The following is a 24,041-nucleotide window of genomic DNA, read 5'->3' on the forward strand; positions in this document are numbered from 1 at the left end:
TTTAGTAAATTTCCTACCGTAAATATATCAAAACTTCATTTCTGATTAGTAATATGCATTGCTAAGAACTTCATTTGAACAACTTTAAAGGAGATTTTCTCAATATTTAGATTTTTTTGCTCCCTCAGATTCCAGATTTTCAAATAGTTGTATCTCAGACAAATATTGTCCGATCATAACAAACCATACATGAATGGAAAGATCATTTATTCAGCTTCCAGAAAATGTCTGAAAATCAAAAAAAAACTAAATTGATCCTTATGACTGGTTTTGTGGTCCATGGTCTCATAAACCATGAATTTGGTTTATATTTCTGAGCCCACTGGCAGCTATTTTCTGGATTTAAGTATAAGCTCACTTCTTTTTTTCTGAAAACTAGACTTTATATCTTAAGTTATTTTGCATCTCAAGTAAATGTATCTTGAATTATGAATCTTTAGACTACTTACTAAAATACTGAAGGAGAATATTATTTAGCAGTTTAAATCAAGTTTATAGGCGTAGATGTTTTAAACACATTTGCTTTTGATACCATTGTAAATACTACTGTTTTTACTAATACTGTTTTTCAGTTTCTGAATAAAATGTGAGCGACGCTTATGCAGAAGTGTTGTTATATCTTCCATGGTAGAAACCACTCGATACTGAGTGTAAAGCAACAGCAAAGATCTGAAAGAGAAGACAAACTGTATTTCTGATTGAGCTGCTGCTTATTTTAGGTCTGTTCAAGATCAAATAATCTCCTCAAAGAAATCTGCTCCACACACACAAAAACAAGCTTTCACACACACGTTAGTTCAGCAATAATAGTATCCCTACTCCATCATGATCTCTTCACTATAGCTATACGAGACTAGTTTCTGATCACTCAGTAGTTAATGTTCTTCTGTGTGACAACAGAAAACTGTCCAGAATGAGTCGTTACTACGGTTTCGTCTCTCGTTTTCAACTGTAGAGAAAGTTAGAGGTCTGAAAGTGACAGTATATATCAGTATATATCAGTATATATCAGTATATATCAGTATATATCAGTATATATCAGTATATATCAGTATATATCAGTATATATCAGTAACAGTATATCTATAACAGTATGTTTCTCCACTTCAGCAGCACTGACATACATCACAAATTAGTTTTATTCCTCTCTATATTCTGAATGCTTTTACCAAGGGGTTTGTTCATATTTCATTCACATCAATTTATACAACATTTTATTTCTAAAAACATGGTGAAAATGCATGTTCACTGTGAAACCCAACGAGTTAGGGTAACTCAACCCGTTCGAGAAAACAAATCCCCCTTTGGTTTAAACCATGTAAGTGTTAAAACTTGCAGTTAAGTAATTGAGTGATTAATTAAGTGCTGTTTGAGCATTAGTGATGAACACCTGCTGTTAACAACCAGAATCACTGCAGAAGAGAAACACCATCGCTTTAGATGAAATCAACTGAAATAACATGCATTAAATCTCTCAAGATCTGATTAAACAACCCCACAAACAGCATCAGCAGCTCCACTTATTAATAACCAGACTGAGACATCTACAGGAGATCTGATTGAGAATTAACTAAGGTTTAGATGTTGATTTATTTTCATTAGAAGTAACCATGTTAGAGATCAGTGTCTGCTTTAGTTGAGTGTTAGGTTGTCTTTTCTTTGGTTGTTGTGACTGTGTTCCTCGAGCATATTTGTTACAACTCAAAAGCCCAGAGAAAATGATCAGTAGTCTAATCTCTGATTAAATGGATGTTGCATTGATTTTAGTGAAAATGATTCTAGAGCCAGTGGTTCTGTAACAGGCTGTTAATATAAATACTTTCCAAACAGTTTATCCACAAAAAAAGTTTGAATCGATGGCAGCAGCAGCTAGAATCAGCTTATGAACCTCAACAATAGTGACCATTAAAAAAAATACAAATCATGCAGCAATGCATGCTGGGAGCCACTGATGAGTTTTGTCCTATGCTAGTACCCAGCATGCATTGCAACATGATTATTATTTTATTTTTATTTTTAAATGGTCACCATTGTTGAGGTTCATAAGCTGATTCTTAATGTCTGTGTGAGTCGAGCTGATGCCAGAGATTAAAACTTTTATGAGGACAAACTGTCTGGAAAGTCCTCTTTATTAACAGACTGCCACGGAACCGCTGGCTCTTAGAATCACTTTCACTAAAATCAATACAACATCCATTTAATCATAGATTAGACACACATTGAGTCTATGTTCACTCTCACTGAGATCAGTTCACTAATAGATGATCATCACTATAAATGTGTAACAAGCAACTACTGATCACTTTCTCTGGGCTTTTGAGTTGCAGCAAATATACTCGAGGAACACTTGCTTATAACAGCCAGAGAAACTAATAAAGTCCAGGGTCAAGAGCCCAACTAAAGCAGACACTGATCTCTAACATGGTTACTTCTAATGACAATAAATCAACATCTAAACCTTAGTTAATTCTCAATCAGATCTCCTGTAGATGCCTCAGTCTGGTTATTAATAAGTGGAGCTGGTGATGCTGTTTGTCTAGATCTTGAGATTTCATGTATTTTATTTCAGTTAGTTGTTGTTCTTGTGTTTCTCTTCTTCAGTTGTTAACAGCAGGTGTTCATCACTAATGCTCAATCAGCACTTAATTAATCACTTAATTACTTAGTGAACTCAGCTGAAATAAGTTCAGAGTACTCATAATTGTTAGTTTTACAACATTTATATGGTTTAATGTAATAAGTTTCCTCAAACGGTTTGAGTTCGCTTAGCTTGTTGGGTTTTACAGTATAAAGGTCATGAGTGTGTTTCTCTTCTTCAGAAGCACATACACCAACACTTAGAGTTTTATTCCTCTCTATGTTCTGAAGATAAGTACTGAGGGGTTTGTTTCTATATCATTCACACTCGTTTATACATCATTGTATTCTGAAAAACAGCGTTTCTGTCTGTTGACCGCATTTTCTGATTTATGGAGTGATAAATAGAGAAAGCCCCTCTTGAAAAACCTTTAACTCTCATACGTCATCAAAATCAAACAATTTTGAACCGGTATTCATCCAACTTTCAGATTTATTTTCTGTAAATGCACACAATTAGGGCATATTTAACTAGGAATCGCCCTATTTTCATATTTAAACAAAACATTTCAGAAAACTTGAAATAGAAAACATTTGAATTCTTAATGTACTGTGATCAGCTGGTGAGGTATGGTGATGTCTGTTAGTTAGTTTTTACCCTTTTCACCTGCACTTGATTTAATTCCACATGAACATTTAATATCTAGAGCAAATCACTTCAGTCCCAGCACGGCATGCACGTGATTCATACGTGTGTGTGTGTAATATTACAGTTGTTTGTGACTGTCACAGCATCATGAATGTGTTGAGTCAAAGCGCCTCAGAGCTGATAAACAAACAGGAAAGACTCGCACGAATCCATCAGGACCTCAGTCATTCACTGCCGTCTCATTTCTGCTCTCTATCAGGTTCTCTGAGGAAATATCCCGCTGATATCAAAGTCAAATCTCCAGACACTTACACGCTGGTGGGGCAGAACGTCACGCTGGAGTGCTTCGCGCTGGGAAAGTAAGAAAAACGCCACACAGAGGACTTCTCAGTGTTTGCAAAGCACCACTTCAGTCATTTTCCTCAAATTCTTCATTATTCAGCACAATTTCCTGCAAATATTTACGTTTCAATTGACTAACATCCAGATTTGATTTAATAATTTCAGCTTTATGCTGTATGTGCGGTCTGCCTGCGCTGGTTATAAACTCTTTTAAAGCTTACACTTTTAAAGTCCAATGAGAAAATCTTCTATTAACTGACTCTGATGCTTTACTAATTACTGAACAATCTATCAATGACATCACTGGAATATTTGCATGCGGAATTACCATCAGGCTTTGTTTCTAGCATTTATTTTCAAACTAAATTATGATTACATTTATTAAAAGTACAAAGAAAATCTCTTATTGGCTTAAATGAATCAGTTGCTCAGTGTTCAGAATAAGATCAGGGATATCAATGTAACATTTTTGCATATGCAGTTATAATTGGATATCTGTCTTGAGTTGTTTCTGTTGTTTAGTCTCAATAAATGTTCATTTGGGATTGAAGAGGAAGTTTAAGTTCTGAAAAAGACGGTACTCATACTCATACATATCTCATACTACAATGAACTCACGAATAAACCAGGAACAACTGTTTTTTATGCACTGATCAATTTTGGTGTATTTTGCTTCTATAACAGACTTTTTCAGACTAATGGAAAGAAAACATCCAAAATACACATTACTCAGTCACTGATTGGTTGTCTCTTAAATGTATTCTCTATCATCTAATACTGATGAACACAATGTGTTTAAAGTTGAGGCTTTTGTAACATTGATTATGTTTAACAAGCAGATCTGACCATGTTACGTACGTGTGTGTGTGTGTGTGCGTGTGTGCGTGTGTGCGTGTGTGTGTGTGTGTGTGTGTGTGTTCAGCCCCATCCCTCAGATCCGATGGAGGAGGGTGGATGGTGATCTGCCGGTCCATCGCCACAACATCAGTATGTCAGGAAGTCTCCTTCATCTTTACGACATCCAGTACGAGGACGAGGGTTTATACGAGTGTGAGGCTGACAACTCCAAAGGCAAAGACAGACACAAAGTGCATCTATATGTGGACGGTGAGAGTCACATGACCTTATGAACACACCGCAATGAGACATTACTGAGAAGAGCAATACCATATTCCTACAGGCTTATACTGGAAAATAGAGTGCACACAAAAACATCAAAATAACAATACAAATGCTGGTTTACTTTATTTTGATGGTCACTTTAACACATTGAGTTGACTATAAGTAATATTGCACCTATATGTCTAACTCATATTAGAGTGTTAGTAGTGTATTAGTAAACTGGTAGGGTTAGAATATGTTGAAATGTATGTGCAAAGTTACTTATTGTCTACAGAATGCTCAAAAGGGACCATCAAAATAAAGTGTTACCAAAATGCTTAACTCTTTCGCTGCCAAACACCAAATTTTCTGGATTTCCACTGTTAAATGCTAGGGGGCGTTCGTGAATGAGTCTAGAAAGTGCCGATCAAAAACACAGACCAGGAAGACGCATAAATGAGCAATCTCATATGTAAGCATATGCATATGAAAAATAATGCGATCATCAACACTAACAGCATATAAATGAAAACTGCCTAATGTTTCAGAGTACCTACATTCAAGTGTTGATAAAAAACAATGCTTGAAGCTAGAATAAAACTAATTTATTTTCTTTATGATCTTTATTTTGATATATTGCATGTTCAGATATTCATACAACAAAATATTCTGGGGGCCGTGAAGTTTTAGTGAAAATCAGCAAAACCGCTGGCGGTGAAAGAGTTGTATTAGGATTGGCAAAAATTGTGCCGTAAAGCATTGCTTGTTTACATCAGGGTTTATTATAGTTAACTGAAACTAAAATCAGTAAAAACTTTGAAATTAAATAAACATTAACTTAGTATTAAAAAACTTCAACTTATTTTTAAGCTAGTTGCCAAGGCAGTGTTTTTCATTTACTTTAATTTGATGTACAAAATTAACTAAAAGTTCTACATATGAATAAATACTGTATCTAAATGACACTAAATAACAGTGGTTTACGCGTGTGTTTGTGTTTGTCTCAGGAGCTCCTGAATGGGTGGAGAAGATCAGCAGCTCGGAGAGAGACATCGGAGGCGATTACATCATGTCCTGTCTGGCCAGCGGGAAACCCAAACCCCATGTGCACTTCCTGAAGAACGGACGAATGGTATCACTGGCATCTGATTTATAATCAAGTCTGCATTCGGCAGATGCTTTTATTCAGAGTGACTGATGTTGCATTTAGAGTTTTATACATTTAAACAGTTCATGCATTCAAACCCATTCCTTTGGTGTTGCTAGCATCATGCTCCACTCTTTGAGCTACAGGAACACCACAATCTCCCTATTTTGATGTCAATAAAAGTAGCAAACATTGTCCCAGTCAGTAAAATGCATTAGCAAACTCCTTGACTTCAGCAGTGATGTAAATAGATGCAGCAGATCAGCGTAATGAATGAGCGTGTTGTGTGGCATTGAGCACTGGGCGACCGGACTGCTGGCTGTGTTCCCATCTGGAGCGAGGCCTTCCCATCATGCATCTGCTTACATAACAATCACCAGATGGTGCTGATCCAAACACCTGAAGTGTGTCTACAGCGTATATCACAGGAAGAGCCACAGAATGCAAATCAAACACGACTTCTAACAGAATAATAATGCCAGACAGATGTTAGTGTTTTACAGTGTCTTCAGTCAAAATCTACTTTATATTAAATATTAATATATTTTTATGATTTTTATATAATTATGGTTTTATTTTGGTTTATCAAATTAATAAATAATCAAATACATTAATTAATGTGTTTGTTTGTTTTTGCATTAATTAGAATTCAAATGTATTTGTACTGCATTATTCTGCACGCCAAATTGATTTATTTGTGTTGTTATTTTGTCATTTTTTTATCATTATGATTTTATTTTCATTTATTTTATTAAATGAATTAAACAAATACATTGTTTATATATACATATTTGCATTAAATCATTTTTGTACTTTTTTACATTTAAGCTTGTATGAATTGTATTCACATTTATTTATTTATTTGTATGAATAATGTTATTTTATTTTTACAGTTTTTAGGGATTCTTCTCATTGATAGATTTCAGAGGCTTATAATAATCAGTATAATATGACGATGTGATATCATCTGATGAAGGCGGTCTTGAGTTCTGACGGATGAATCTGTTCTCTTCTTGCTTCTCCTCCATCAGTACGCCAAGAACCACGAGTTGCGTTTCACAGACCTGACGTTTGATGATTCAGGGATGTATCAGTGTTTCGCTGAGAACCATCATGGCACGATATATGCCAACGCCGAGCTCAGGGTGTTCGGTGAGTATTCATCGTTTAGTATTAACATTTGCTGTAAAACATGGTTCTGAGCTTTAGGACTCACAGAGTTGAAGATCTTGAGGAACACTGCTAGTTCTTCCACTGAATGTGTTGTTTTCTCAGCCGGCGCTCCTTCATTTGAGTGGAACCCGGTGAAACCCAAACTTCTGGGGGCCAAAAACGGGCGCGTGGTGATTGACTGCAAACCCCGAGCGGCGCCACGGCCGAGCATCTCCTGGAGCAAAGGAACCGAGCTCCTGCACAACTCCAGCAGGTCAGAGCTCACGCAGAGGTCATCTCACGGATCCCTGATCTCTCCAGAGCCGTTCATATTCAGTCTGTCTTCCATGATTGCAGGATCTTCATTTGGCCAGACGGGAGTTTAGAGCTTCTGAACGTCACCAAATCCGACGAAGGCAAATACACGTGTTTCGCAGAAAACGACCGAGGCCGAGCGAACAGCACCGGATCGCTGTCAGTCACCGGTACGACACGGAAACCAGACCCTAACCATAGCTCATGCTGATTATTACTGCTGTTATGGTGTTCTCTTGAGAAAGACCATGTACTGTTCACCCTGGCAGCCACATCTTAGAAGCTGCAAAGTTACACCCTAACAACCATCCAGAAAACCCTAACAACTGCATAGCAACACTCTAGAACCACCCAGAATGTCCTAGAAGCTGCAAAGTTACATCCTAACAACTGCATAGCAACATCCTACCAATCACCCAGAACATCATAGTAACCTCATATCTACCTACTAGCCTAGAAACCTCCCAGAAAACCTTTGAAACTGCAAAGTAACACCCTAACAACCATCCACAACACCCTAGCAACCACCCATGATATCCTACAACACTGTCTGACAGACTGAATGGCATTAAAAACTTCTAACTTTAATCTTTAAAAACCTACTTCAGATTTTCTTGCTGGGTTTTTCTCACATGAACGTCATAGTTTATAATCTAGCTGAGTTTGTTTGTTGGTTGAGTTTGTGTGTGTCTCGCTGCTGCCCTCTGCTGCCACAAGCATGCGACTGACGGTCCTCAGCAGAAGTGAGAGGTGTTCTCCTGCATTCAGAGGATAACAAGTGTCTCTCTCCTCAGACGCCACGCAGATCACTCTGGCCCCATCCAACGCTGACGTCAGTGTGGGCGAGAGCACCAGGATGGAGTGTGCTGCATCACATGACCCCACCCTCGACCTCACCTTCATCTGGTCCCTCGACACGAACATCATCGACTTCGACCGAGACCGAGAGCATTACGAGCACACGATGGTCAATTCAGTCTTCACCTGTTTAATACTGATGACAAACAACTGATAATTATTTATTTAGTTCATTAATAGTACCATTGTGATGCCTTAACACTAAAAAACCATAACTATAATAATGACAACTATAATGATTATAATTATAACTATAAAAGTAACCATAATGCTACTTATGATAACTCTAATTCTGCTTTTAATGGTATCTATGACAATTAATGAAACGACTGTATAACAATAATTATGATTATAATGAGAAGTACAACTATATCAGTAACTATAATGATAACTGTCCCAATTATACTGATAATTATAACAATGTTAACTACAATGTTTATAACTATAATAATGAATATATTAATAACCATAACAATAACTGTAATTATAAATAATGGTATCCTTAACAATAGCTATAATGATGAGAACTGTAATAATAATGAGAACAGCAATGATAACCATAATAATGATTATGATAACTATAACAATAAATATCATGAAAACTGTACTAATAAGTATATTGTCATCTGCTGGATGAATCACTTTGAGGTGGATCCAGTGATATCTCTCTGCTGTTATCGTCATAGCTCTGGTGTGAATGCCACTATCGTCTTAACTCAACAAGAGCCTCTTACACCAGCTTACTCTATTCTTTTTCTATTCTATCTTCTTGTTTCTTTTTATTTATACACACAGTCAAACCAATCATTATTCAGACACCTTCAACATTTCTCACATTATCACAGTTTATTGCTATAGTTTAGAAAATTGTAATAAAATATGAGAAGAACTCAGAGTTAAAGTGTTACTCCACCTCAAAATGAAAGTTTAGTCATTAATCACTTACCCTCATGTCGTTCCAAACCCGTAAAAGCTTAGTCTTCGGAACACAATTTCAGATGAAAACCGGGAGACTGTCCCATTGACTGCCGAGTAATTAACAGTCAAGGCCCAGAAAAGCCTCGTCAGGAATCTGCCATCAATGGTTCAACCTGAATTTTATGATGCAACAAGAATACTTTTTGTACGCAAAGAATATAAAAATAACGACTTTTTTTCCAACAATTCGTCTCCTCTCTGTCTCTCCGCGTCACCGTAGCCCATTTGAGAGATTATCCACTGAATGCAAGCTGCCTGCGCTCTTCTGTATCAGCCACAACACAAGGATTCTACGTGTGTTTACACAGGGATTTGAACGAAAATAGCACATCCTTGTGGTGACATGCATGCTTTTCATACTTTTCTGGGCCTTGACTGTTAATTACTCGGCAGTCAATGGGACAGTCACAAGCCTCCCGGTTTTCACCTGAAATATCTGCAATTGTGTTCCGAAGACAGCTTTTACGGGTTTGGAACGACAGTGATTAATGACTAAACTTTCATTTTGGGGTGGAGTAACCCTTTAAACTGTATCAGAAAAAAAGGTATGTAATGAATTACAATCAACCAAAAACAATTCAGCTGTTAAATTTCAGTGCTCAATTAGACAATACCAATTTAGGTCAACCAAGCAATGCTTAATTTTGTTCAGTCTGTGATGTAAAAAAAAAACACAAACAAAACATGCTCAGGTCAAAGTGTCTGAATAGTGTTTTAACCCAATTTTTTATAAATTTTACTGGTAGTCCACTGTATGAAGAATTTTTGGGTATAACATTTCACTTAACAAAAGCGACATTTGGGTATATAACATTTGGTTATAACAGTTTGCTTTATTTTGCTATCCTCACTTACATAAATGAACTGTAGTGTCCTGCACCCACTAGTGAAAAAATATCAATAATTATATCTGGTGCCTGAATAATTTTTGGTATATATATATCTATATATATACTGTGTGTGTGTGTATATATATATATACCTAAATCAATTAAAAACCTAACTGAGCACTTGCATATTACTGCTCTTTTGATGGTTTTGATTGCTTCTATTATCCTCATTTGTAAGTGGCTTGGATAAAAGCGTCTGCTAAATGACTAAATGTAAAAGTAACTGAAGGTTGTAGTGATCATTACAGTTATTGTTCATGGTGTGAACATGTGTCTTGTGTGTTTAGCAAGTGTATTAACTGAAATGATTGTTGCTCAGGCTGTTAATCAGGACGGTCAGGCTGGGACGTCCAGCTCAGAGCTGGTGATCAGTAACACACAGCTGAGACACACGGGACGTTACAGCTGTACAGCGCAGACGCCGGTGGACAACATCACGGCCTCCGCAGAGCTGGTGGTCAGAGGTCAGACTGAGACTCTTTATCATGAGCTGAGCTGCTGATGTTCCCCGTATCTCAGATTGTTTTTCCATCACTAGCTCCTGTGTCTCCTCATTTTCAGGTCCCCCTGGTCCTCCCGGAGGGGTGCGTGTGGACGAGGTGATGACCAGCAGCGTGAGGGTGACCTGGAGTCACGGGACGGATAACTTGAGTCCCATCTCCAAATACAGCGTCCAGTACAGAGACGTGCGAGCGCAGCAGGACTGGAGAGACGCGTCCACCTGTGAGTACATCACTATAGTGTTGACACGTGTGTGTATGCATGTATAATTCATATATTAATGTTTTTCTGCACGTTTGAGATGGTTATTTTATTTGATAGTCATCTTGACTAAAGCACTATTTTAGATCTAAACCAGTCCCAGTGAGTCTGTGTGTTGATCCAGTGATTCTGTGTGTCTTCAGCTCCAGTGAATGTGGAGGGAAATGCAGAAATGGCCACCGTGATCAATCTGACGCCCTGGATGGAGTATGAGTTCAGGGTCATCGCCACCAACACGCTGGGCACCGGACCCCCGAGTGACCCCTCGCCCAAAATCACCACCAGAGAAGCCAGTGAGTTCCTTCCGTCCTCACCTGTGGTTTACTGCCATTAGTGTGTTTGTTTAACCCAGACACTGCATTCAGCCCGTTTTGACCTGGAAGCAATGCATACAGATTTCAAGGTTTTGGATCAGGAGGCAAACTTTGGAAATGAGTAAAGACTACTAAAATACATATATACATCATATATAAAACATTAAAATAAATATATTATATTTTTTTAGATATGATTTAAAAAAAATAGATGAATGTAGATATGTCTCAAAAAAACTTCATTACCACATTTCACACACACACACACACACACACACGCACACACACACAAACAAACACACACACACAAACACACATTTACGACTAAATTCTGCTAATAAACAACACACTGTAAACTATGGAAGCCCGTTTCCACCAATGAATAAAAAATAAAACAAGATAATTGCGAGTTTATATCTCACAACTCTGTCTTTCTCGCACCATTAAGCCACTCTCCGTGTAAGGCTTTGCAGTGCTTTGTTCAGTTTGCTATAGCTGAACTATATATTAAACTAGATGAATGTTGCGTCCGAATATGATTTTTGAACAAACATAAAAATGACTCATTATTCTTTATTTCTGTGTTTTGCGCTCGCGGTTGGACAGTACCATTACCGCCAGGCTTTCAGACACAGCATTCTTCATTTCTTTATAGTTCTGAGTTTGAGGCGTTATTTTAATAACAGCTGTCAAGTAAAGAGTGTATTATTGAAACACTATTATTGATAGCTCATCGGCAGCATTATTTCCAGAAATCCCTTTATGTGTTGGTACAGCAGAATCTGACTGTCCTTCAAGAGCATAATACTTCATTCATACTTCATTTATACTGCAAAGTTTAGCATCAACCCAAATACACACGGTTCAGCTATAAATCTGAATAAAAACAAACAAAAGCAACAGTGTTTTTGAGCAGGGCTGGAACTAAATTCTGCAGGGCTGTGGTCTTCGAAGAACTGAATTTTGCACCCAAAAGCCATCTGAAATTTTCTTCTAAAATGAGCATTTTTCTCAGGTTCTTTTCATTGTCATTAAAGTGAAATAACTGAACATAAACGAAAAATGCTAATTTTAGATGGCATTTAAGCTTTTGCATCTGAACTCTTCATATATAATTGACTAAATAATAATAAAAAAAACTTATTTAAAAATAATGAATCCTTCATTTATGTATAATTTTCATCGGGGAAGTCTTGCTTGGTCGATATCTTACAGCATTAAATACCGGAGATAAGATAATTCTATAGCAGGAACATAGAGATGAACGCATGCGTGCGAGAGCGAAGGAAATCCGCCTGCGTGCATTCATATATATCCACTCTCCTGTTTCAATAATACACTCTTTACTTGACAGCTGTTATTAAAATAACGCCTCAAACTCAGAACTATAAAGAAATGAAGAATGCTGTGTCTGAAAGCCCGGCGGTAATGGTACTGTCCAACCGCGAGCGCAAAACTTTTTTTAGGCTTTCCTGTCGCTCAAATAGTAGAGCATGGCGCTAGCAACGCCAAGGCCATGGGTTCGATTCCCAGGGAAAGCAAGAGCTGATAAAATGTAAAAAAAAAAAAACTGTAACTTGTATGCAATGTAAGTCGCTTTGGATAAAAGCGTCTGCTAAATGCATAAATGTAAATGTTAATGTAAAACAGAGAAATAAAGAATAATGAGTCATTTTTATGTTTGTTCAAAAATCATATTCGGACGCAACATTCATCTAGTTCAATATATAGTTCATCTATAGCAAACTGAACAAAGCACTGCAAAGCTTTACACGGAGAGTGTTTTAATGGTGCGAGAAAGACAGAGTTGTGAGATATAAACTCGCAATAGCGAGAAAAAAAGTCTGAATTGCGAGTTTATATCTCTGAATTGCGAGTTTATATCTCTGAATTGCGAGTTTATATCTCTGAATTGCGAGTTTATATCTCTGAATTGCGAGTTTATATCTCTGAATTGCAAGAAAAAAAGTCAGAATTGTGAGATAAAAAGTCGCAATTACCTTGTTTTATTTTTTATTCATTGGCAGAAACGGGCTTCCACAGTAAACACACTAGACGCAATTTGCATAACACATGAACTATATCAGATGAAATACAGCCCAGCGGGGTGCAGAGCAAAAGTTCAAAGAGCATATAGTCTGAATTTGATAAAGGAGAGAGGTTTGAAAAGAAGAAGCCCACATTTCACTCTGCTGCCACCTGTTGATGAACCGTTTCAGTGCTCAGAACCTTTTCATGATAAAATGACAGTTTATGCAAATGAAAGGAATATAATATATGTTTTAAAGCATTCCAGGCTAATATTGATGTTGCTTTATTAGAAAATGTTGGTTTAATAAATCTGGACTATTTTTGAGCAGTTATGAGTTACAAGTAAAAAAAAAAGTAATTCCATTTTGTTCATTCCAATGGAGCTAATACTGATAATTCTTAGTATCTCTGTATGCTCTTATACGTTTCATAAAATGATATATTCAGATAAAGTTTCTCACGAATACTGAAATCACAGTAGTTTTCATGTATAAGAATTTCTAATACGTTCAGTTAGTAAAAAGAGGGCAAAATGCTGTAAAAACATGGTACTTGGTACATACCAGTTACTGCTGTGTGCACTTGGATGGGTGAAATGCAGAGCACACATTCTGAGTATGTGACACAATACTTGACCACACATCACATTCTGTCCTTTTCCTTTTCCTTAGTTGAAAATGATCAGAAGTCTGTTTAATAAGCTTACGTTCCTCCAGGTCCAAACAGGCAGTTTTTGAATGTATTATGTTTATGTCAATCTTCGGTAGTAATATTGCTGAAAGTGATCTGAGTAAACCACTAACTCTAAGTATTAAGCATCGGTGTGTTAGTCCTCCAGCAGCATTCTGGGAAACCAGCCACAACATACAGTAGCACCGCTGGAATCATCTAGAATACCATAGCAACTAGTAATTGCATAGGAATGTCTTAGCAAGCATAATGACTGTAATTTCTCTCTCTGTAGGGCCTGTTGTGGCTCCGTCAGACATCGGAGGAGGAGGAGGAACCAGTCGTGAGCTCACCATCACATGGACGGTACCAGTGCTCATGTTTCTCACATAAAGACCGGTGTCATTCTAGAAATCAGAAAAATCCCTCTCCAAATAACAGCAAAATGCAATTCTCTCTTTCAATTTCAATTTCAAAGGGATCTAAAATGCACATTTAAGTGTTTATTTTATTGCACTTTATCTATTTGCGTTTCTAGATTTCAGTTCATATCTTTAATCACTCAATCCATATCTTTAAAAGTTTTTTCTCCACTTCAGCACCACTAACATACACCAAAACTTAGAGTTCCCCTTCAGGAACTCAAGCTGCGTTGAAAACGCTAGGGGAACGGCTTAGCATGCCCGCGCTCTGAATCACATGTGTAATCTGTCCAATGGAAGGGCGAGACGCCACGGGCGGGTGACGTAATCGACCAGGAAGCATAAAAGCACGTGCAGCGGAGCCGGCGTCAGCTTTTTGTCATTCAGCAACCGCTACTCTGCATGTGTGTCTGTCAATCTGTGTTGTGAGTCTTATTTAGTGTTGTTTGTCCCTCACAATCACTTGAATAAGCTCCACAATGTCTAAATGTACGATCTTGCGGTTCCGGTCCGCCACTGCTGAGGCACGGCGGCGAGTGAGATCGCGGGGATCGCAACATGGATCTGGCGGACGGATTGGAGACGGGTTCGTCCTATCTCCACCTGCATTCCCCTAGATCTAGCGCTCTCGTTTGTGGCTGGAAGCCCGCGGTGTGGTTCTTCCCCCTTTGAGTGAGAGCTCGCTGTCGCTGCCGAGGCGACGCGTGCATTACATCATTCTCATTCTTATTATGAATCCTTTTCATATCAGACTGTGTTTACTCGTCTGGTTGTCTTTCTGCATTTAATTTTGAGGCCCTCTGGTTCTCTCTGACTCCTCCAGCTCCTCTAGGACTGGATGCTATGGTGCAGACTTGGCCGAGGCTTCGTCTGTACGCTTTTCTGAACTCGAGTTCTGGCGAGAGGGCGCCGGGACGAGGTCAGTCTACTACTGGTAGCGCCGTTCTGGCTGTGCCGAGTATGGTTCTCGGACCTGATTTCTCTTCTCGACGGTACTCCATGGGAGATTCCCGTCAGGGGAGATCTCCTCACACAGGCGGGGGGCACTTTCGTCCACCCTCGCCCGGAGCTGTGGAAGCTGTGGGTTTGGCCACTGAGAAGGCACAGCTCATAGCGTCTGGTCTATCAGTCGAGGTTGTCGAGACCATCCTCCAAGCCAGAGCTCCCTCTACGAGGAAACTGTATGCCCTGAAGTGGAAGCTCTTCACTTCATGGTGCGGCGGTTGCCAGCTTGACCCAGCTAACTGCCCGATTGGTACAGTTCTGGAGTTCGTGTAGGCCTGTTCCTCTGCAGGGTTAACCCACTCCACCCTGAGGGTCTACGTGGCAGCTATATAGGCTGAGGGCTCCGGCCAGAGAGCTTATGCTATGTGGTGGATCAGGATGCTATTCCATAGCCTTGAGTCCTCTGCTCTCCCCTTTCCTGGGGATCAAGACTCACTTCTTAGAAGTTGGCCTTTGGGACGCAGGCCCTGCCGACTTTAGCCACTCGTGGCCCTTTTTCTCTCGCCCTCATTGTGCTCCCGAGGGATACACACAGGGCAGGGACATGGAAGTCTGGCAGCGTGGGCATCTCGTGGGCATCTTGACAGCTCAAGCTCCTGAAGGGGAACGTCTCAAGTTACGTATGTAACCATGGTTCCCCGAAGGGAACGAGAACCTGCGTCTCGAGGTCACACTTCCGGCATCCCTGCCAGCGCTTGCTTCATTCCTAGAAGCTGACACCTGCTCCGTCGCACATGCTTTCATGCTTCCTGGTCGATTACGTCACCCGCCCGTGACGTCTCGCCCTTCCATTGGACAGATTACACATGTGATTCAGAGCGCGGTCACGCTGGAGGAGTTCCCCTAGCGTTTTCGACGCAGCGTCTCGTTCCCTTCGGGGGAACCATGGTTACATACGTAACCTGAGACGTTTTATTCCTCTCTATATTCTGACGGTTTTTACTGAGAGGTTTGTCCATATTTCATTTACACTGATTTTTACAACATTTTATTCCTAAAAACATGGTGAAAATGCATATATTTAAAGATTGTGAATTTGTTCCTCCACTCCAGCAGCACTGACGTACACCAAAACTTAAGAGTTTTATTCCTCTTTATATTCTGAAGGTTTTTGCTGAGGGGTTTGTTCTTATTTAATTCACACTGATTTATACAACATTTTATTCATGAAAACATGGTAAGAAATATTTTCTGTCTGTTGACAGTACTTTCTGATAAAAAGAGAAATCCAAAATCCCATCTGTAAAATCCTTTAACTGTAGTATATCAACAAAATCAAGGACTTTTAAACCAGATTATATCATCATAGGGTGACCAGATGAGATTGGTTGAAATTCGGGACGGGGGGGGTAATGAATAATAAAGATAATGAATTTCAAACGAAAGTGACTGAACCAATCATGTTTTTATTAATATAAGTAGCCTACATATACATATAATTTTATATAATATAGAAGTAACGTTAGGCTATTTTTATACTTCAAACTGAAGTTAATGAACCAAAAAAAAAAAAAAACAAGATGCTGCAGCCAATGAGCAGCCGGCGGGGGCTGGTTGCCAGGCTGCAGGATGACTCAACCTCGCTCCACGGACAGTTTTTTATGTTTTATCAGACAATAACTATTTAAGATTTTGCTTCAGTATAATTTTCGGGACAATTAGAGCGGGATTCGGGACAGCAGCTTAGATTTCGGGACTGTCCCGAATTTTTCGGGACTTCTGGTCACCCTATATCATCATAATGCATCATTTGTGTATTTACACAACATTTGATTTGTATATTTAAACATAACTTGTAATACAACTTGATTAATCAGCTGGGGAAGTAAGGTGATATATATTATTTTAAGTGCTTCTTTGCTATCTTGCCTTCGGTTAAAACCAAAAACTGTTTTGATGTGGTTTGTGTCTGCAGCCGGTCCAGCCGCAGTACTACTACGGCAGTAATTTTGGCTACATCATCGCGTTCAAGCCTCATAACGACCCCGAGTGGATGAGGGTGACGGTGACCGATCCTCAGGCCCAAAAGTATGTCCACAAAGACCCGAAAATCCCCCCGTCCACCAAGTTTGAGGTGAAGATGAAGGCCTTCAACAGTCAGGGCGAAGGGCCGTTCAGCATCAGCGCCTTCATCTTCTCTGCTCAGGACGGTGGGTGACGCACGGCTGCAGATTTACACAATTAAACCACGTGAACTAGCAACCCTACTGATGTGTGTTTCCATCTCAGTGCCTGCGGAAGCTCCCACCATCATGGAGGCGAGGACGCTGTCGGCCACAGAAGCCATCGTGTCCTGGGTGCCTGTTCAGCTGCAGACGGTTGAAGGATACCAGGTACCAAAGCACTAGTTCAACATTAACCTCAGAACGAGCCAATCACATCAGACTATCCTATCACGCGTCTCAGGTTCACTTGCTGATGTACTTCCTGTTGTTTAAAGGTGTTCATTTAGCAGCTGGGTCATTATCATGAACTGACCTCTCATTAATTACAATACAGCGGTAACTGAAGTAAATTACAATATATGAAACAAACATTTAAATTAATAAAAATGAATAAAATAACAAACTAAAAAATTATATTGATTTTTAAAAAATGAAATGTAGGAAGAAAATTAAGTGATTTCCAAAGTTTGGCGAAAATTTTTAAAGACGAAAAAGTGGGGTGGGGGGTTTATTGTGTAAATTATATATAAATTGGAATTATTCTGGTGCTGTCAAATGATTTATCGTGATTAATCGCATCCTAAATATTTTTTTGTTTACATAATATATGTGTGTGTACTGTTTATATTTATTATGTATATATAAATACACACACATTCAGTATATATTCAGAAAATATTGTATATATTCATATTCATATAATTTAATTTATATATAAATATATTTAATATATTAACATAACATAATTTGTAATTAAAGTATATACATGCATGTGTGTCTGTTTATATATACGTAATAAATATAGAGAGCACACACATATATTATGTAAACAAATACTTTTATTTTGGATGCGATTAATCACGATTAATCATTTGACAGCACTAAATTATTCATAATTATTTATTTTGAAGATAATATGTTGTTCTATTAATTTTTGTTACTATACAGACAGGGTCAACTAAAACTAAAACCACAAAAATATTCAAATAAAATATAAAAACTTAAAACTTTAAACTAAAACTTAGTAAACTAAAACTAATAAATAAACATTCATAAAAAACTATTCAGACATTTAAATAAAATGTGAACTAATTAAAAAATATAAAACAAAAAACTTACAAAAATGTAAAGCTCATTTTAAAATATGAATATAAACTATGATAGTGTGTTAATTTGTGGCCTGTTCTCTCTCAGGTCCGGTACTGGAGGGAGTCGGTGGAGAACGAGGCGTCTGCGCAGCGTGTTCTGGTCCCCAGTCGAGAGAACCACACGCGTCTGGACAGCATGAAGCCCAACTCACATTACCTCATCGAGGTGCGGGCGTATAACGGCGCCGGATACGGACCCGCCAGCCAGCGCCACAACATCTACACCAAGAAAGCACGTAAGTCCCAAAGGAGCCCATAGAAGGAGTATTTTAGGAAACATGTTTACACTGTGAGGATGAAAAAAGAGTAAATGTGATGTTAAAAATAAATAATTGGCATTTATGTTACTGTTATTTTCTGATCTGACTGTGTGTTTTCTCAGCTCCTAGTCGGCCTCCTAAAATCATCGGCACAAAGATGAACTACAGCGGCACGACGATCAACATCGCCTGGGAGCAGGTGGAGCCGCTGGCCAACGAGTCCACGGTGGAGGGATATAAGGTCAGAAAACACAATAAAGAGGTGTTTAAACTGATGGAGCTGCTCTTCATGCTTCATTCACCTGCTGCTCAGTGTCTCTGAATTTGTTTTCGTGTGTTTGTCTTACTGGATTCATGGAGTTCACATGCATATGAATAGCTCATTAAATATGAGCTGAAGCGTGAGCGTTTATATGTAACTGATTTAGAGGTACGACTCTAAGCCTTCAGAAATGTGTGGTTTTGGATGGGTTTTCTGTCTCTGTCTCCCTTCAGGTTCAGTTTCATAGACGTTTCCAGCGAGACAGATGGCAAAATAACCGTACAACATCAATTTAATGTTAGGCTGTAGCTGCACATTTATTCTTTTAGGCTTTTCATCAAGACAATGTCAGACAGTCCCTTAAATCTGTGTTGATATCATTACAGGCCGAATCAAAACTGGAAATTGATTTGCGGAGCAGATTTCAGGTCAAGAGCCTGAATGTGGACGATATACTCTAAAACCCTTATAAATACAGCAATGTTTCAAATATAATCTATAATCTCACATTGGACAGTCGGATTTATTCTTACCAGCTAAAATGCATACTAGTACACAGTATTACTCTTACTATTTTTAGCATATCTGTTTTATAACACTTGGTTCATTCTTAAATGAATCGTTAAATGAGTAAATCAGGGATTTACTCATTTAAGATGTGATTTGCCAACACTAAGTGGTGGTTATATTTTCATATGTGGTGGTTAAAGTATAATTTCATAGTTCTATATTCAGTACATTTTGGATTTAAACCATTAATCTGATAATGCAGTGTAAATGCATTCATGGTATCTCCAAGCTGCATTAAACAATCTGTGTAAATCCATCTAAATATTGATTTCATTTGACTGGCATCAGCCCTAAAGTGGCTTAATATTCCAACTGCATTTACTGAGTAAAATGAAGAATTTTGTCCTTATTAAGGTAGAAATGTCCCTGGAAATCAGTTGAAGGTAGTAAATATCACTGCTTACTGGAGAAGTTCATTTCTGTCCCTGTTTCTATCTTGGCTTCACTGAATCCTGCGCAAAGTATCCTCCTTTTGGTGTTATAGAGATGTGTGTGTAAATCTCGTGGGTTCAGTCTGCTCTTGATGTTGTGCTGTTCTCACTCAGGTCCTGTACCGGCCGGAGGGGCAGCCCAATGGAGTGCTGTACACCACAGTGAAGCAGTCCATCGATCTGCCCATGAAGAAGAGCGATTACCTGGTGGAGGTGCGCGCTCACAGCGAGGGAGGAGACGGAGCCGTCGCACAAGTGCGCATCGCAGGTAAAACCACTTTTACATTAGCGGAGATGAAACACACATGATTTAGTGTGAATGAACATATCCTGATTGAAGATAAAGTACAAGTAAACAAGTAAATAATGAAGATAGCAAAACAAGTAGCTGATGGTTTGTATGCAAGTCCATCAAACTGAGAAACACAACTCTCATGATGTTTAAGATTAGATTAAGTTATATGTTACTGTCCATTTAGTATTTTTCTTGAACTCATCCACAAAGACAATAAAACAACATTTGGAAATCAACTAAGTCCTTCTTGACAAATTTACAGTTATTCATTTTCCAGATGCTTTTATGCACAGTTGACTTACAAATGAGGAAATTCATCAGCAGTTTGTCATGATATTTTTATATGTATTAATGCAGATGCTTGTATCCATTGCATTCAGGACATACATATAATCAGAGCAAACACTGCTCACATGAAGCAAATAATGATGAGATTCACTGTCGTGACGTGCTCCTGAATGGCCAGTAGATGCAGCGGTCACTCAGTGTCTTCAGATGATGCCTGGGTTTCACTCAGTTCTGTTATTAATATAATCCTGGTACAGCATGGGATACAAGTAACCACAGGAGCAGAAATACTTCACACAGCAAAACAAGCTCTATCAAATTTAGAAAGATGACTTTTATCATATTTACATTTAAGAATAGATTATATATAATTGTCCTTCCAGTATTTTTCTTGGAAATGATACACAAATAACATATAAACAATGACATGAGAATACAATATATAAACAAAATAATAAAATAAAGCTAAATTTAGAACAGAAATTAAAACAGACTTCCAAACACAATATTCTACTAGACAAGTTTCTGGTTATTCATTTTGCAGATGCTTTTATGCAAAGTAACTTACAAATGAGGAAAATCTTGAACAGTTTGGCCAAAACGCACAAGTTTGGTCTCTTTTGATTCAGAGTAATGACAAACACACACAAGTCAAGTCAGCGTTATACAAAGACAACAGTGCATCATCCAGCTTAATTCAGTTCAAGTGTTGTTCTCAACCAATGGTGTCAGTCAGTGCGGCCATATCGATAAATTACTGAAAGTGCCCAACTAATCAAGCCAAACACAATACAGATGACTCAAATGAAAGTGAAGTGCATTACTGAAGCCACTAATGGTGTGTCAGGGAGTAAAGTAGAGTGTTTTGTGCTGTTTTTGCAGGTGCAGCCGTTCTGGCGTCTCCGTCTCTCGGCTTCTTCTCGCTTCTCCTCATGGTTCTGTTGAGTTTGATTCTCTGAATGTAGTTTCATCCTGATTCAATGAAGCTGAACTCTCACAGGATGAAACGCACCAATATTCAGAGTCCACGCGGCTCTGGAGAACAAAAGACTGGACAGAGCGTGTGTTTAATGTCTGAACGGTTCAGTATGCCTTATCTCACACTCTGATCTCTTACTGAGCGCTGATTGGTCCAAACGGAGCGGAAACAGGAAGTGCTGCTGTGAGACTTCCTGTGTGTTTTGGTGACAGATCAGCGTCTCATGTTTGTCTTTGTGTCATTGTCCGATCAGTGGCTTTCTCTTATTTCTGTGGACCGATACAGTCAAAGCAAACCAACAATTCACATTCAACTCCATTCAGCATTCATTCACTTTTAGAGGATTATTATATATGCAATAATTTATAAGATATTAGTCTATTCAACACTGTATCTGTTTTTTATATTAGCATATCTGTGATAGATTTCAGTTTTTTTAATTAGGATATAATTGTAATATCTGTCTTGGGTTCATGTGAGGAACATCAGCTGCTGAATGAAAAAGGACGTTTTTGTTTGAGTTTGTGTTCGTTTACGAGCTTCAGTCTCAGAAATGTTATGAAATATGATCAGCTGATGTGGATGAACAAATACAGCGAATGCATTTGTGTTTAGATTTAATATGATTTCCCACTGAACACGTCCTCGTGAACACCAGTGCTGGGTAGTCACTCATTACATGTAGTCTGGATTATCTAATCAGATTCAAACGTTTAGTACTTGTAATTAGATTATTTTACGTTTTTAAATGCTTGTCAGATTACAGTTACTTTTTTATGGATTACATGATTACTAATTATTCACACAATGGCATTAAATTATTTATAATTGAGTTATTCTCATATGTATGAGATGAATTACGCAAGTTACTAAACACTGCCGATATATACAAATATTTAATACCTGGAAGACTTTGTCCATGTCATTGCCGTTTTCATGTTAATTAGTGCTTAACCCATCTGAATATTTACTTGAAGTACCCCTGAGATTTATATTTAATATTTTAAATAATTTAACAACATATTTGCTTTTTTTTTGCATTTAAATCTATAAACAAATTAGGTTAAAAGTAATCTAAAAGTAATGCAAAAGTAGTCCAAAAATATTCCCTGAAATAAGTAATCTAGATTGCATTACAGTTGTAATCATGTAATGTGTAATCAGTAACAGAGTAGAGTTAAGTAATCTAGCAGCACTGGTGAACACAGATTCATGGAGTTATTAATGCATCACATTCAGTTACATAGATTCAGAAACATTAAACACGTTCATTAATAACCACATAAGAGAAGCAGAATCATGATGGCACTGATTCTTGAGCACAGACCGCTTTTGTTTTGACTGTATCATTCAGATCTGTGTCAAATGCAGGTGATTTTAGACGAATGTCATTTAACGTTGTTTTATTTTCATAATAATATTTGTTACAGTTGCTAACTTTAAATGATGATTGAACGCTGCAGTCTGTTTATATTCACACAGTTTTATCTATTGGTGCAAACATCATTTCTGTGAGTTTCCTACTGGAGTGTTTGCTTGAATGTATGATTTCTATTCTGTTAACTCATGCATCTGTATGTCACATGCTCCTTTATAAACAGATAATATGATCTGCCGTTCATCTGATCTGAAGGTGTTACTCGTCAGATTGTTTGTAATGAAGCAGTGAATTGATGTGATTTGATGTGTTTGAGCTGAAGTTGCTCCTCGTTTAAACCACCACTAAGTGCTTTTGCTCCTGATGTTCGTCTGCGTGAGAGTTTTGCCAAATGCATGGATGCCTTGAGCTTTAGCGGCCTGCAGTTATTCAGAGGCCAGATGCATGATGGGATTGAATGGACTGATCGTCATACTCGCTGGTTCAGTTCAACAACAGGTCAGACTCTTTGACTAGACTAACCTGTCAGTTATTACCTGCTTCATTCAACTCAGTCTTCAATTAAACTTTATAGAGACCAAACAAACAAACCCGTCTGCTGTGTGTTTCTCGCTCTCATAGTAGCTTATAAACCTGATAAGATACTAAATATAATGTAGAAACTTTAACTTTCTGTAAAGATGCTTTGCAATGATTTTTATCATGAAAAGCACTGTACAAATAAACATGAACTGAATCCAGCAGGGACTGTTGACTCCTCACGTCTGTGTTTAGTAACTTGAGGAATTATTTGTACATGAAAGTTGAGAATATAGTTCAAGCTGAATGCTGTGACAGTAGGATTTTTAGAAAGCAAAATTTAGAATCAGTTATAAATAATTTACTGCCATTGTGTGAAAAACATAATCATGTAACCAATAAAACAGTAACTGTAATCTGATTATGAGCATTTTAAAATGCAATGTACTTAATTCATGGAATCTGATTCCATATCCCAGATTACATGTAATCAGTCACTACCCAGTATATTCATAATTGTGAGCGCTGTCTGTT

At 38.1% G+C, this 24,041-nt stretch overlaps 1 protein-coding gene across 1 annotated transcript in view; it reads left to right on the forward strand.

The window, feature by feature from the left end:
* The window catches only part of cntn1a (contactin 1a), a 62,820-nt gene extending 39,096 nt beyond the window's left edge, over nucleotides 1-23,724 (forward strand). Inside the window, exons 8-24 of the mRNA XM_079412390.1 lie at nucleotides 3,486-3,585; nucleotides 4,491-4,675; nucleotides 5,677-5,801; nucleotides 6,848-6,968; nucleotides 7,092-7,242; nucleotides 7,326-7,453; nucleotides 8,078-8,250; nucleotides 10,329-10,473; nucleotides 10,571-10,732; nucleotides 10,915-11,064; nucleotides 14,081-14,151; nucleotides 17,128-17,362; nucleotides 17,442-17,545; nucleotides 18,572-18,761; nucleotides 18,908-19,026; nucleotides 20,163-20,316; nucleotides 21,514-23,724. Coding sequence (XP_079268516.1) covers nucleotides 3,486-3,585; nucleotides 4,491-4,675; nucleotides 5,677-5,801; nucleotides 6,848-6,968; nucleotides 7,092-7,242; nucleotides 7,326-7,453; nucleotides 8,078-8,250; nucleotides 10,329-10,473; nucleotides 10,571-10,732; nucleotides 10,915-11,064; nucleotides 14,081-14,151; nucleotides 17,128-17,362; nucleotides 17,442-17,545; nucleotides 18,572-18,761; nucleotides 18,908-19,026; nucleotides 20,163-20,316; nucleotides 21,514-21,590 — 2,390 coding nt within the window. The 3' untranslated portion in view covers nucleotides 21,591-23,724. The remainder of the gene's footprint in view (nucleotides 1-3,485; nucleotides 3,586-4,490; nucleotides 4,676-5,676; nucleotides 5,802-6,847; nucleotides 6,969-7,091; nucleotides 7,243-7,325; nucleotides 7,454-8,077; nucleotides 8,251-10,328; nucleotides 10,474-10,570; nucleotides 10,733-10,914; nucleotides 11,065-14,080; nucleotides 14,152-17,127; nucleotides 17,363-17,441; nucleotides 17,546-18,571; nucleotides 18,762-18,907; nucleotides 19,027-20,162; nucleotides 20,317-21,513) is intronic.
* The last annotated feature ends 317 nt before the right edge of the window (nucleotides 23,725-24,041 follow it).

This window comes from Barbus barbus (genome assembly GCF_936440315.1).
Source record: "Barbus barbus genome assembly, chromosome: 48".
NCBI classification, from domain to species: Eukaryota; Metazoa; Chordata; class Actinopteri; order Cypriniformes; family Cyprinidae; genus Barbus; species Barbus barbus.